The 16,356-nt window shown below is 40.6% G+C and overlaps 1 protein-coding gene across 1 annotated transcript in view; it reads right to left on the reverse strand.

Annotated features, from left to right (window-relative positions):
• epha4b (eph receptor A4b) overlaps positions 1-16,356 on the reverse strand; it is a 96,523-nt gene that overhangs the window by 13,134 nt on the left and 67,033 nt on the right. Inside the window, exons 11-13 of the mRNA XM_008433614.2 lie at positions 6,157-6,224; positions 5,372-5,497; positions 4,628-4,813 (exon numbers count right to left, since the gene is read on the reverse strand). Of these exons, the coding sequence (XP_008431836.1) occupies positions 4,628-4,813; positions 5,372-5,497; positions 6,157-6,224 (380 nt within the window). The remainder of the gene's footprint in view (positions 1-4,627; positions 4,814-5,371; positions 5,498-6,156; positions 6,225-16,356) is intronic.

The raw sequence follows: 16,356 nt of genomic DNA on the forward strand, positions 1-16,356 counted from the left end.
GTGCCACCATCATTTAAGCTCAAGCCTCATCTTCTCTCAACTCCTYGTTCTCTTATCTCATCCATCCATGCCCCCCCGTTCTTCCCGCCGTCCCGCACCCGTCGTCACCTTTTCCTCCGTCCCGTTTCCTGCCTGTGCTTTGTAATCTTCAAATCTCCATGTGTATTCAAAGCATGAATACTTTAAAACACTGACAGGAAACACTRAGACGCTTATTGTTCGGCGGACAAAGACGCGCAGTTAAATCCAATCACTAGTTTCTTCAAACAGAAGACGCCTGGAAAACACGACTTTGCCAGTTTTAATAGCACCTTTGTAGACCAGCCTTTAATGACTGCGTGCATGCGTGTGTGTGTGCGTGTGTGTGTGTCAGATGAGATTGAGTCCTGTAATTGAGGGTTTTCCAAATGAGCCGATTGTTGCAGTGATTGTACGACACATAAAGGACRGATGGATGAAATGAGGGACTGGGGAGATAAAGGGAAGATAAGAAGAGTGAGGAGAGAGGGGGGACAGGGATGAGCGGATGAGGGCAGATTGCTGCACTTTCGTTATGTGTAAAAAGCCYGATAAAGAAAAGAGGGACTTTTTCTGCATGCAGTGGTCTAATTAGCATAAGAATGGCAACAATCAGGTGACAGACAGCGGAGTAGGTTATTAGAGCTGCACATGGCAGCGGCTGGGGGCTTATGAGGTTTTAAGCAGAAAACATTCACCCACCCACATGCACGCAGACAAGCAGAGCAGCTGGAAGTGGAAAATTCAGTTAAGAAAGAGACTCATGCATATACACAATCCCAGCACAATTACCAAAACTATTGCTCCAATAACTACTACAACTTGGTTATTTCAATCCTTTTACCACAGGCAAAAAAGATTGAAAGGGCTGCRTGTAATTTTAAAGCTGCTATTCATACAATAAAATCTAAATGAAAAAGAAAAGAAAAAAAAAAGATTAATTCTGAACTACCGTTAACAAAACTTCTTATTTAGTATGCTGATTGGGTAAGTGGCCCTACATCCAGCTCAAGAGGCTTTATGAGAACAATACTTTCGGAAAAAACTATGGAAGGTTTTTATATTTTCATAAACATGATAAAGGCTACACAGGATGCAAACTGCATTTAATCARAGTGGAACATTTCTGTCCAGGTTGGATTAGTCCACATATGCCCTGAATTATACCCCTGGCATTTTTAGATTTAAGGTAAACATTTACATTTACCAAGATGTTTCTTCTGACTGGAAGCTTAATTACAAAAGGGAGTCATTGTAGTGAGCTGGTGAGTAAGAAAGCTTTACAAACTCAAAAACACTTTTAGCTCACCAAAGATAAGTTGTCAAAATTAAAGCGGCAACATGTAAAAAGCTAGTCAGCAATTGTAAGAAAGATCTGAGTGTTCTCATGCTAATAGAGTATTTTCCACTAATTACTAAAAAAGATAAATTTTTTGACATGTAATTTTTATTAAACTGCAAATATTTATAAGTATGTTCCACACTTTAATTAGCCTTACGAGGAGCGATGCTTCATAATAATCATATCAGACTAAGTCCTACTTAAAGTTTTATTGTATTAACAACAAAGCTTTTCAGTTTTTTTTTTTCTGTTCGCTCAACTTCAATCTCTGCTAGTGAGATCAAAAGTCTACTAACTCCTCCTGCTTGATATCATACCAAGGCTACTTCAGCGGTTTTTTGTTTTTTTTCCCCCCAGATTTTGCTGAACTAGCTTCAACGTAGCTCCTACTCCCACCACAGCAGAAAAGCAATTACTCCCAGTCCAACTTAAACCAATACTACTAGGGAGTCTACTTCTACTCACACCTACACAAACCAATCCAGCACACCTGRGTCCAGAGCAATCAGGTCGCCCTGTCTGATTAGAGTGAGGGCAGTGTGAGAGGACCAGCTGGGGCCAGGGGAAAAGGGGCCTGAAGGAATTATTGACCCATCTCAACTCTCACCCCCTTTTGCTCGCACGTGCACACCCTGAGCCGTGACCTGTGAAATTACTGCTCTGCTAGTGAGATTTGTTTCTGCAGGGCTTTATCAGCTCGTCAATGTGCCGTGAAGGCAGGTGAGAAGGGACACAAAGAGACGCGTGTGGAGAGGAGACAAGCACTCGTTACCCTATGGAGAAACAACGGCGACGCACAAACAGAAAAATAATCGCACTCAAAGAACACTACAGAGAACTTTATTATGCTGAAATAAATTGCTTGTCAARTCATTTTTCAGTTATTTAGCTGTTTCTGCCGTCAACCATGTCATTGCTGTCAAAAAAATCTTCAAGCACTTCGCAGTAATTATTGGATTTATTTTGGTGTTTCAAATTAGACTTGTGAGTTATTCAAGCCATAATTACATGTCTACGTGTTGCGCGCCTCTCTAATATCTCCAAGAAGAGGAAGAAAGGGAGTGAAACAATAGGAAGGAATTAATAAGAAGCTCAGTATGGTGTCATTCATAATACACACGCTGCTGAATATTCATGAGGCTAAAAACACAGCCAATTAACTTTCCCCGAGTATAAATATTCATGGTCGATGCAGGCGTATATCCGTTTGCTCTTTTGTTGTTTGGCCCGGGCGCCGTAGAGCACTTCTGCGTGAAGGACTGAAGATCTGAGCGTGTGTGGCAGCAGGGTTGGGTGACAGAGGAGGTGTGGGGGCAAAAGCGGAGCTTTGTTTGTCTGCCTGCGTGTTCAAAAATCCTGCTTCTTYGTACCGCCTCTTTCCATCCCGCTTTCTTTGTTTGCGTCTAGATCCTCTCGCAAACATCTGCATAACAAGATGTCAGAACAGAAGAATGATGGCGCGGCGCACACCGAGTAACAGGAAGAAGCACAGGGATACAGGGAATGTACAGTACTTTAGATCGTTAAAGAGACCGAATGTGCTCACACAATTCTTTCTGCKTAGTTTTGGGATGTTTTAAGGGAGAATTGCATCATAATAAAGTAAAGATGTAGAACATCCCTTAACATCTTGTTTAATCACTGGAGGCAGATAGGTGCATTTGTTGGCAGCTTTTTCATAGTGCACTTGTTGTACTGTAGTTACAAAACAGTCCTTCTTGCAAAATAAAGTTTTTTTTAAAGTTAAATGTTATTCACATTCAGCATTCCTTTAGCAATCTTATATGACTTTACGTGATTAAATACACCATTTTTTTGTTAGCAAAATGGAATTTGTTTTGGAAGTTATTTTAATGTTTTACTTTTAAATATTACACAAATGTAATAAATTACTATTACATTTGTGTAATATTTAAATATAATATGTTTTTCTTCATTGTTAAAGTATTATTTACCAATGATGGAAAAATCTTAGCAAAATATTGCCTGGTTTTACATTATAGGCCATTGCCGGTGGTTACAGGTGCAGGAAAGTGTGGAGGGTGCTGCATGTTTCATCACTGGAACTAAAATTAGCACAAGCTAGTGATGTCAGTCAAAATGTGGAAACTTTCTTTGACWTTTTTACAGTTTTAAAAAGCTCTCCAAAAGCATTTGTCGTAAAAATAAGTAGAAATTGAAGCTGTGTGTTCAAAGGYTTCGTAGAGAATGGAAAGAATGACTCTGTGGTTTGAAGTGGGGAAGAAAAATAAAATTATATAGTGTGATTTTTTAAACTTTAGTCCTTTAAAGTTGTACTTCAGGAAATGTTCTTTSTTACATTCCAGCCCTGAACACAGAGTGGTGCTGTCTTTTTAGATTTACTACCCAATACGTTTCTCATTTTAACTCCCATGCTTGCTTTTTGCAAAGGCTATCATGTGGGGTGGGTGTAATGGGAGCCACAAAATGACGGCTATAATTTCAGATCTATCATTATTTGCTGCTTTTTTCTTGCTAAGAATCAAACAAAACTTGTATTTCTGCTGTTTCTGATTTCAGTTGGCAGGAATACCGATTTGTAAAACCATATTTTTAGYGTTTTCTTGTAACTGGGCGAGTTGTAGAACCAATATCGAGTATTATGCAAAACAGGACAAGTGCATTTCATATGTTGCCAACTTAGCATGTCTAGATTTGAAAATGCAGAAGAAACAGAACGACAAAGTGAGAATGGGAAAAAAAAATAGATGGAAAGAGACACAGAAAGAGAAAATGAGAGACCGAATGAGACGATTAGATGGACACTGACTGGGGAGAGAAGGCAGGAGTCCGAGATAGCGGCATGAAAGCAGGATGGCTGGAGAGAGCAGCGATAACAAATCAGGCTATCTTGTTGAACCAGGCCTGCGTCTGTCTCACCTGCATCAGCAACACACACGCTCACTCTAATTGCTCAAACACAATCATGTGAAGTAAACAAGTGGCCATTTGAGTGGTGGACAGTTGCATCACGTGCACGCTGCCGTGCCATGCGTCACCGCTGTGTTGCCATGGTAATGGGGCTTTTATCTGATCCAGGGTCAGCTCTTATTCACGTCAATGCCACATCTGCTGTGTTTCAAACAGGTATGTGACAGATAGACAGACACCCACACCCACTCATACGGAGAGGAATTAATTGAGCGCTTTGCATGATTCGACCAAAATCTGGTTACAAAAAAAAAAGCATAATGAAGAAAGAGGGGTTTTTTTTTTTTTTTTTTTTTTTTTTACGTGTCCACTCACATTTTGTGACGACACCCTCCAGTCTGATGATGTTCGGATGGTCAAACTGTCCCATGATGGACGCCTCGGACAGGAAGTCCCTCCTCTGTTTGTCAGAGTATCCGGCCTTCAGGCTCTTGATGGCCACGTAGATCTCCCTCTTCCCCTGAACACGCAGGCGGCCGCTGCACACCTCCCCAAACTCTCCTACACAAACACACAAAAGGAAGATCAAATCTCARAATGAATCGTTTAATATTAAACATATACACAAAGTCCTTAAATGTTTGCTTATGAAAGGACATTTTAGTTTATGGTTGTCYGATAACAACCACAAACATTTGTTTATTGACATTTCAGGCAAATAAATAAATTAAAAACTACACATAGTAAGGCCTAATTGTAGAGATAAAATAGGCAACGGTTTTAAAAATACTTTATAAGACACAATGGTTATTAAACTGCTAAATAAATTGGTATCAACATTTATTAGGGTATGCCCCAACTTGTTTTGCGCATGTAAAGAGTAAAATTTTTGATCATTTTTCTTTGTAAAGCAGCTCAAATCCACTCAGTTTAGATAGAAAGCGTCTGTGTGCAGTAACTCTCATATCCGGGAGCAGATTCTCAGTTGAATTTAGGTCTGGGCAGTGAACAGCTCTGAAAGGGACTGCATGTGCTCACAAAGTAAAAAAGCATGCACATATTGATGGTAATGTTGAACAGATTTCTGAGAAATTCTTCAATGCTTCGGCGCCAACTCACCAGCTCCAATGACTCTTTCTATGCGAATGTTGGAAGCATCTATCTCTTTGGCAAAGTCTCGGACAGCTTGGTTTGGGTCTTCGTAGGTGTGAGGATGGATGTACGTTCTGCTGCCTGGAAGCTTCACTGCATAGGAGGAAAACGAGAGAAAAACATAGACATTACTTACTTCCCAGATAAAAATCATTCGAAGTATAGTTTATAAAACTTCTGATCGATGTTACACACGCAGGAAAAAAGCTTTTTGCTGCTGCAAATCGCAAATCCTTTGTTTTTCAAACAAGGTCGTCCCACTTTGTTGAAACTGGAGCTTTATTGTGGACGCTCTCCATATGATGTAACACATAATAACACAATTAGACAATTYATCAKCAATGGTGCTGAAATGAGTCATAATTTTAATAGGAGCCCATATGGAGCAGCACTCTGCCAGAAGACATTTATATAAGATTCTGTGAAAAACAATGACTTTGATTGAGCTGCGGAGTCTGCGCACTCAGAGATCCGGGGGCTCGTTCTGTAACTCAATTATGATCAGCTACAAGACGAGCAAAAAAAAAAAAAAAAAAAAGTAGTGCTCTTGTACACAAACAAACAGAGTCAAGTTGTGCTGCACAGCGTTGTCACATCAAGCTTTTCCTCCCTCAGTCAGATGCTTCCAGCTCCACATGCAGCACGGAACTGATTCATCTCAAGTGGGTGTAAAGTCTGGTTTTAAGATGAATGTCACCAAGAAACCATTCCTTCATTTATTCATGAGAGCGCGAACGCATTCGTGTCTTTACCTCGGCCATGTTGGAATTGCATCTTTTCTTCGTCGGGGTCCTGCTTGGCCTTTATGTATCCACAGTGTCTGAAACAGAAATGCATGGTTGCGTTTTCAACCTTGAAGGTAAAGGCAGTTCTCCAGCCAAAAGCAGTTTGACAAGACTGAAAATCCACTTACATGTTTGCAGATGATGCAATACTACATCATGTTTTATATGTGGTAGCATTGCATGATGTAGCTCTTACCCAAAGTATAGATCAAAAAAGACTAACGAATCATGCTTCCTGAATGTACAAATATTTATTCTACAACAGTATTTTCATGTTGTACATACATACGTCTTTGTTCTATTCAGTTTTTAAAACTGAAATAAGACTTCAAGACAGGAAGGTAATTTATGATTGACRCCAATTTGAGTTGGGTTTCATTTCAGGTCATGTTGCAGCTAAATCAAAGAATACTCTGTAATGAGTTAGAAGCTAGACAAACCATTTTTGCAAAGGATGGTAAAGTAATGGTTAAAGTCCGAGCTGACTGACAGACATGTATTCTGGATTACATTTTTTTGCTGGTTTTCTCTTYCTATGTGATGCTTTCAGTGTGAATTAGTGCAGAAAAGGCTTCAAACTATTTGTGTTTAGCTGTTTTGGTTTAAAATGAAAAAAGGGACTTTTTATGACTGTTTATTTAAAGAACAAAAATTCCTTGAATCACTTGTTTTACCTTTCCCTGACCTCGTGATGCACTTGTGATGTTAAAAAGAAGGAATGTTTGTGCCACAAATTTGTGTATTAAAAAAAACATCTTTTGTTTTAGTAGTCTAACCACGATCATCAAATACAGACCCACTAGTGTGTGCTGCTCACCTGCTACAGCACAGTCGTGMAYGCCTTTGGGCATGGGTCAATCAAAAGATCAATACGGAAATACTGACAAATTGATCAACTAAATCCTGCAGTGCAGCTGTGAGGATGTGTTTAACTTATTCTGTTCTGCAGAGCTCGCAGTGGGGATCCATTGCCAGGATGTGTGTTTGTATGTCTGTTTTCTTTATCTCTGCTTTTTAGCAGCTTCTGTGTCAAACACTGCTAAGACRCATAATCAGCTAGTAAAATAACAACAAGAAATCTCTAAGATTTAGGGATCTGCTTTAAATTCTGAAGAAAGCATGATTGTAAAACATGCACTAGCTTACTGCTGCTTGTCTCGTCCTTTTTATTTAAGGAACAGAAAACAGTTTAAACTAACAATATGACAAAAGAGCARCGAGACAAGAAGGATAATGACTCAAGTTTGGACTCAAGTTGCACTCAAGTCAACGACACAACACAAACAACTGTCTACTATCGCTWTATGATCCAGGAGGAGTTAATGCTGCAAGTTGGTGACTCAATGCAATCTGTTGGTTTTCCTTGGATAGAAAACTCTTTAGCCAATGTGAATGATAAGCTAAACTTAAATGTATTGTTTGATAAGTAGAATCCATTTGAAAAGTATTTACAGGACTTTGAATCTGTCTGCATGACTGGATTGAATTGACTTCTTTTGAGATGAYGTGTTTTGTGAATTGTCACTATTTAAATAAAGTGAGTAGAAGTAAAAGACACTTGTTTGCCACTAGTGCTTACTTGGTGGTTTATTCTTTATTTCTAAAAGGTCATTTTGTTTTACGTATCAGCAGACAGCTGGTTTAAGGTTGCAGGTCTCCTGGTACCGGGAGCAAAGCATCTAGTCAGTAAACCCATCCTTCGAGAAGATAAATTGAATTGGGTTCAGGACCAGGGGTAACTGGAAATCTATGGTACACACAGTATGTGATTTAAGAAATCAGCAGAGAGAAGGACAGAAGCGAAAACCGAGACTGAACGAGACAGAGAGCAAAGATTTGATAAGGAAAAGGAGCGGAGAAATGAGATGAAGATGGACAGAAGAAAAACAGAGGGGACGGAGGAGCCTGCTCTGACTGAGAATGAGATGGCGGAGCAGAAACAGGGAAAATCCGGGGTCTTACTACGCTCAGCGGCACTCACTCATTTGGTGTTTAGTTCTTCTGTTGACTTTACACAGCTGAAGGCCTGCTGTAGCCCTAACATCAATAAGCTGCATTGGGAATACACACACACGCATACACACACACGCAGGCACATGTGCATAATGGTGGAGACTGCTGGTTGGTGTCTGAGGATAAAGAGGCAGGGGGAGAGGGGGATAATGTTCTTAAGAAGGGCTCATTTGGTCCCACCTGGTTATCAGCTGAGATCAAGCTAGCCGAACACTAAGGGACTATCATTACCCCCTTGACTTCCACTCTCATATACTCAGTGCTCTGGGCCATGTGTGTTAAAACATATGGGGAATGGGGACATGGGTGACACCTCTGCTCCGACTGTGAGAAACCCAAGGGAGGCAAAGTCATACACAAAAACACACGCACTCGCACGCACACACACACACACACACACCCACACACCCACATACACTCATATGCGTGCACATGTTCTGCAAAACCTGTCGGAAACAACCCCCCACCTCTACCCTCCGCCACTGCCGGGTGTGTTAATGTGTGTGTGTGTGTGACTCACTGAGTGCATGGCTGCATATGTATATGTGTGTCTGATGGGAAATGAACACATTTCCATAGTAATTAGAGAGCAGCTCATTCCTCCTCTCCAGTTAGAAGTGTCATGACTCATTAACGCAGCAGTCTTAAACATGGCGCAAAATCTGACACGGACATGCTTTTTTGTTTCCCTCGACAGCTGCGTCTGGGTTTATAYGTTCCAAACAGCTATTTAATACTTTTAACTGAATGCAGCTGACCTTTGGTTCATCTGTTAAACGCACCAGAATTGGACTCAGGAGGACGATGCGGCGAGCATTTTCCGCCAATATACGTACTTATTTTCCTATTTCTATTCCTTACTYGCACACAAGGTTTCAGCAAGTTTCAGAACATCCAAATTAAAACTGTGTTCTACTCTTTTAAGCCAGTTCCAATTTACATTTAAGTTACACGACTTACTAAAAATCAGTTCAATGASTTTAATTATTAGCCTCATTAATTGTATTTAGCTTATTTAGTATCTTAAGCTAGCTAAAAATAACTTTGTTAACTTGCATTGACGTTTTTGGCTTTGACATACGAGTCTTTAACTCAGTGTCGTCTTACAGTAGACATAGGGCCTCATGATGGGTTATTAAAGCAGATTTTACCCAGCTATTGAAATGTGCCTGAAGTCAAAATTTTTTATTTCAATTGCACAGACCTGTTTTGTCAGAAGTAGGTTCATTATATGTTTGTGAAATGTAGAAAACAGAACAAGCAGTTAGTTAGGTCAGAGAAGGACTCAAACGTCATCGACTACCACTTTGAACTTTATGCTATAACAACATGATCAAACTTCACTGAACCTCTTCCACARAATTAAATATAAAAGTAAGTTGGTACAATCATGTTAAAGTGTTGTACTGATTGTGTGTCACACGAGGTAATTAGTTTTTTTCACTGCCGCTAACATTACCCTTTGAGTTGCTAAATATTTAGCTACGCTTACCGTTCGAGCTTTTTACCACATAACTGGTCACTAAGCGTTACACGTCGAAGATTCATTTTGTCTTGAGAATTTGAACTTTTTCTTAATAGAAATCTTAATAAACATTAACCATTTGTTGTAATAATTGTGGGTATTAATCGGTGAAGTTATCCACAACTGCTTCCAAACCACCATTCAGAAGAGTTATTTCAGTGTCGGCATACATACAGTCTTGAATTTCCTCCATTTCTACCCAGCTTTCTCCTGCTGCGTGGTATGAACACCACCATCGATGGGGGGAGAAATTATCGCCAAACTTAGTCATCACCCAGCTTCACAAAAAGTAGCACTCCTCCTCCCCCCAACCACACATGGTATACATCCGACCCTGATGTAAAGCACACACTCTTGCACCGATGAGACAAAAACACACACATTAATGGACCGATGTATCGCTATCAGAACCCCAGCTCTCACCTTCCTCTCTGCCTCTGTTCTACTTCAGCGAGGACAACAGGCTGCCCCTGTCCTCCAAAAGCCACACACTCCACATTTGCATATCAATTTACTTTTTAATATAATACTCTGTCACTTGAGACCCATTTGTCATTCCACTAGCAAGCCCCCATCCATATATTATCGTTACTGTTGCCCCTCCTCCATTTTCCTTTTCTTTTCCATCCTGTCTCACTGCTCTTTATCTCTCTTAAGTTTCCCCCTTTAAGCAAAGTATCCCCTCTTCCAAAAACAAGTCTATTCTCCTTTTATGTCTACTGCAATTTGTTTATCCTCTTTAAAGAGGCTGTATCTGCTGCCCTTTTGCAGCTGTGCGACTGTTTTTCCCTCCTATTTGTTATAAAGAGTGGACATGAGTGGCTGGGAAAAGGGATGAGGAGAGAGAGGGAGACGGAGAAAGAGAGTGATGACAGGCAAGGAACRCGCAATGGGGGTTCGAGGCTGCATACCAACTAACAAGCAATCAGATGGAGGGAGGAGCAAGGAGAGGTGGAGAGGCAGATATAGGAACAGAAACTCCAAGGGTATCATAAGAGATGCAGGCAGAAAGTGAGGCGAGGCTGTGTTTGTGCTGCGACAACAAGAGCTGCAAGTTTAAAGGAAGAGAGGGGGGTGGGGGGAGCGYGAGAGGGAATATAGCACAATAGGAAGAGAAACAAACCAGGGATGTTAAATCTTAATAATAGGGACGGGTGAGACAAAAAARGATGTAGAAGTCAAATACGAGCCGTGTAAATCGAGTATTAACAAGGACAGAGGGCAAGTACAACATAATCAGTACATAACTCAGCCCTGGGAAGGGAAAGCGAAAAGAGAGAATAAATGAGAGGGAAGAAAAAGTATGGTAAAGAATCGCCTCTCTGAGAAACAGAGCACTTTTCCTGCATCTACTATGTTTTTTGAAAAGGCTATTTATGTTCTTGAATCTGTTTAGCATTTTGTCTCAATATAACCRCAAACMTCTCTACATTTTATTATGTGTTCATGTGATGCCCCAACTTGTGGTACTGAATGATTGACTGTAAAGTGGGAGAACTTATACTGAGCCCTCCTGATACAATCTTTTGTTGCAGCTTTCCTTTTGCTATTTTTGTTAGGCTCAGTTAGACTGGATGGAAARAATAAAAGAACATACATTATCAATGTTTCACATCTGGTTGGATTTGAATCTAGTCTGGACTTTGACTAGGACATTAAAAATAAAAAAAATCTTAATTTGTATTAACCACTATTATGAGATCAGTGCAGGGGACAAAAATGACTCCCAGACCCAACTTGAGTCCCCCGGGTCTTGTTTGCTGTGCAGTTGTACTGTTATAGTCATGTTTGGTTTTTGTCTGTCTGTACTTTGAACATTTCCTTGTTGATTTATTTCAGCTTAGCTCTTCCTCATTAGCTCGTTCATTCATACTTTTTGTATTCTTGGTGCATTTTTGAGTTTATTAGTGTGAAGCCCTTTCCATTCAGTGTATACTTCCTCCTCAGCTTCCATTAAAGTTTATCAGCAGAGAACGACCCTCAGCCTGCCTGTTTGCTCCCAGCTCTTACTTCGCACCACTGCAACCAGTTCCAATCAGTCATCTGTTTCTCATCCAGTAAACAGGATTCCCTGTATGAAGCCCCTCTCTCTCTCTCAGTCTTTCTCTGTTGGATCTTACCGTCTCATTTCTTCCCTGTGACTGCWCTGCGCTCGTTTCCCCTCCTGGTGTTTTTGCAAGTCTCCTCGTTTTGATGTTTAATAAACATTCACTACTACAAATTGTCAGTTAGTGGGTTAAACAAAACTCTGTTGCTTTATGTTTAAAGCTTTTCATGTTGTTTCAACTTTTTCCATGATCCTTGATTTTCATTATGCCGTTTATACTCTTTAATATTACCTAATAAACCTCTTGGGATTTCATATAAACAGGTGACGTCTGATGGCAAGATTTTATTTAGGGGTATCAGAGTAAAAAGRATGAATTCAAATGAACACCATACATTTTTTTTATTTGACTTTGTAAAATTACAAAAAAAAAAAGACATATCCTTTTCCTTTCTCTTTACAAGCCTGCTCTACTTTCTACTACATTCAAGTAAAAATATTTCAGTGTTTAGGAACAAAAAGTGAAGGACACTATTACATTTCTAAAGCATTGAAGGTACAGTGCCTTTACCGTCACTGTTGCAAGAAACYGCGGAGGATGAAACAAGCCACTGAACAAGCATTTAAAATTACACCTTCATTAACTCCACCTCATAAAACTGCAACTCTCAGTCCATGTTCCTACCCACTTMYTCCAGTTTAAGATAACAGGAAGCTGCTGGATCTCGTCCCAGTGAGCACTACCCAGAARTCATGGAAGCATCCTGGGCAGTTTGCCAGTCCATCATAAGACGAGCACCAGATTTACTCAAAAGCACAATTGGGATTATTCAGTTAACCTGACACTGGGAAGAAGTCTCGACCCGGTGAGGTCAACCTCGTGAACGCGGAGTAGATAATGAACTTCCGTTTCTGCTGYCAAGTGATGGCTCCATGAACGTCCAGCAATGTTGTCAGCTCTTAAATATCTGAAGAATTAAGACAGTGTGGAGCTTGAGGGGTATTTTCTCATAAGATAAAGATTGTGCTGCTAAATCAGCGGCAGAGCCGTACAAAAGTAAAACAATTTTGTTGCAAAAATCAGGATATTTTTCWGGGATTTTATATGACGGATCGACACAAAGTAGCCAATAATTGTGAAGTGAATGGAAATTATAGACAGCTTAGACATAAAAAGTTAAAAGTGTGGTGCATATCTGTATTAAACTCCCTTGACTTTGATGCTCTTCAATAAAACTTTGTGCAACCAGTCACCTTTACAAGGCAGCYAGTGAACATTTCAATCTGTGCATGATGTAATTTCAGTAGAAAYACGTCTAATCTGTCATCGGACGTTATYGTTTCATCAGATCAGCATAAAATTAACCTTTTGCCTTCATGCGTGGCGGAAAGCTAACGCTGCAAATTGCCCAGGACTCACCACCCCAACATGGTCTGTACTTACATAGCACTTTATYAAGTCCAGAGGACCCCAATGYGCTTCACACTACATGCAGTTTTTCACCCATTCACACATACATTCAAACACTGATGGTGGCAAGTTGCTTGGAAAAAACCCACAACAAAAAGTGACTCTGCTTTGCCAGAGCTACAATAGACTGCTTGAGGTCAAAGCATATTTGTGTGCTAGAATGGCCTAGTCCAAGTCCAAACCTAAATCTAATTGAGAACAGAGTTTATGTTGGTTCCTTAAAACCCCAATAAAACACACTGAGGTTTGTGGTTGTAATATGAAGTAGTATAATGCATCTGAATACCTTCGGCAGGATCTCTATGGTATTTGTATTAAATAGTTTAACTAAAGAGAACAGAAACTTATTTAAAATAAAACATTAAATTTGATTAAATTTAAGTTTAATATATTTCATCCTTCGGTCTGCATGGCTGAAGAAGCACAAGAGACAACGTTGGCCGTTTTTCTCTTTTGCTTGTATTTTTCATTTAAACATCAGCTGACCTCGGGCTCTGAGGCTGATTTTGCTTCCCTCTCAAMTTGTCTCCTGCCTAACCTGACAGACACAACACGCCCCAGCTCTGACTTGTGTTGGCTGGCAAATCCTGTGATTATTAAAATCAGAACTCCTCTGTTGTCCTCTTTCTGTCCTTTCCTTCCCTCTCTTCTTCCCACCTCTAAAAATCTGCCCCCCCTCTTTCATTTCCTGTCTGTTTACGTTATTTTCTTKCCGCTAATCAAAATAACTGGGGGAAAAAAAAWGAAATCAGTTAATCATTAGTCACCCCTCCAGTACGACACAATGAACTGACACATCTACCCTACTTTCTCCATCGCTCTCGCCTCGCGCTCTCTCACACAAACAAGCCGCTGCGCCCTGCTGGGGGTATCTGCTCTCATCATTACTCATGAAAATGGTTATTCCATTTAATATCAAGCCATTGAATCAAAAATAATTACAAGGAATGAAATCAATGGCTTTAATTCACTCATTATTCCACGGCAAAATTAAGCCTCCTTCATCACCTGAAAAAAACAAAGAGCGTTTGCTGCTCGGGKGCTGAAAAGGCCGAACGTGGAATCCGAGGAGCATTGCAAATAAGAAAAAAAAACAAAAAGGAAAAGTGACAAAAAGTCAGGGTGATGTAAGTGAGCGGATCAGAAGTGAGTGAGCTTTCTTTTCCCGGCCTCCTCCATCTCCGTCCTGGCTCCGGTTCAGCACTCTCTGACCACAGTGTAAAAAGATTTACTCAGCTCAGCCTAATTATTAGGAAGGGGAAATGATTAGCTGGAGACTTATGACTAATAAATCTGTCCATGTTTCATTAACACTCTGTTTGGAAACATTTCATTTGGAAGCCGCTCATTAAAGAGAGTGGTAAAGCTAAGAAAGGAGGAAGAGGACCGGGGCCAGGGAAAGGAGCTACGTTGCGGTAATTGGTGTAGCGTAGTAGAAGTTTTAACAACCTGGTTGAAAGGTCAAAATGGCAGGAGACAGACGGAAGCAAGGAGGAGCATGTGATCTGCATCATTAATTGAAGTGTATCTTTATATTTGATCTGCACATGGGAGTCAGTGTGAAACTAATTTACCTAATGATTCTAACGCTACTACACCCACGCATCTTGATTAGGTCAAGTAACGCGTCCGTCTGCATGTCTCTCTGAATGCGTTTACAAGAAGCAGACAAATTACTTTCACTTTTTTTCCCCCTGTGACGTTTGCTGGACATTTGATCCATTTTTCTGCAGCAGCTGCTCATTTGCATAGAGCATGTGTGGAGAAAAAGTTCTGCACCTGCTATTATTGCGCCGTTCCTTAGCTACTTTCAAGGCATTCTGCAGACAAAGCTGTATTTAGCTACACCCTGCAGCTTAGCCGCATTAATTGAAAACACCATCGTTCAAGCAAGCACACACAAAATCTGGCTAATGACATTACATGCACCTTGCCATCATTAAGTAAATGTGCACACGCGCACACACACCTCCACGCACACGCACACACACGCACACACACACCTCTAAACACTGGCCTGTTTTGTTTTTGAATTTCTAAACATGGGATCTTTTTAGCTGCCAAGTTGTTATTAGTGCTATTATCAGGCAAACACACCAACACCACCTAAAGGGAACAAAATGTATTGGTAAATTTTTACCTTCACCTCCTAACGAATCTCTCTCTCTCTCTTTCTCTCTCTCTCTTCTCAAAGGCATGTTTTCATTAGCAAGCTTCCCCCTTTTCAGTCTGCCTTTCCTTGTTTGTGTCATGAAGTTTTTAAGAATAACCCTGGGCTGTGTGGCAGCTGCTGCTGAGGTAAAAGAGCTTAGACGCGCAAACATACAAGCTCGTGAACAAGACTTGTTAATGTGTAAAGAAACTAGAGCAGTTAACACTCTTTGTTAGAGAGACTGAGAAGTCTGACRTTATTATAATCAGCCTTTTGATGACTTACTTTGCTTTGTATGTTTTTCCCTCCGCCGTTTTCATGTTCTCCAATGAAGGAACGTCTCAGTAAGTTTTTATATAATAGATACAGTGGCTTTGCAACCACAACTTTGACRTATTTTATTGCGATTTTATGTAGTACAGCAGGGGAAAAGCTCAGAAGTCAGATGTCATGTTTAGACTCTCCACTGAAGCTTTTTCTTTTTTTAATGCATCCTCTCTTTGGCATTTCAGGCATACCATCTAGAGAAGATGGTTGCCTACGTGTCCCAGGGCAGACTTGTTCTACAAAGGTGTGAAGACGGTATTCTAATTTAGTAAACCAAGACTGCATCCTGCTTCAAAGAGGGCAGGCCACATTGATGAAACAGTAACCTGTGTTTGTCTGACCTTCAGTCATTTAATTATATGCATCAGTGCGTGTGAATTTGTGTGTGTGTGTGTGTGTGTGTGTGTGCGTGCGCGTGCGTGTGTGTGCGTGTGTGTGTGGCCAGAGTGTATGGTAGAAATGATTACTTTACACAAGCAGCTCCCTACAACAGACCCCAGCCACTCCAATGCTGCCGTCAGAGGCCCCCAGGTCGTCCCCACACCTCTTGGGGCACGAGCAAAAGAGAACCATGACACGTCCAACCCCCTCCGACCTGCTTCCTCTGTCCCACAGTGTTTGCTTGTGTAACT

The sequence above is a fragment of the Poecilia reticulata genome, linkage group LG17 (genome assembly GCF_000633615.1).
Source record: "Poecilia reticulata strain Guanapo linkage group LG17, Guppy_female_1.0+MT, whole genome shotgun sequence".
NCBI classification, from domain to species: domain Eukaryota; kingdom Metazoa; phylum Chordata; class Actinopteri; order Cyprinodontiformes; family Poeciliidae; genus Poecilia; species Poecilia reticulata.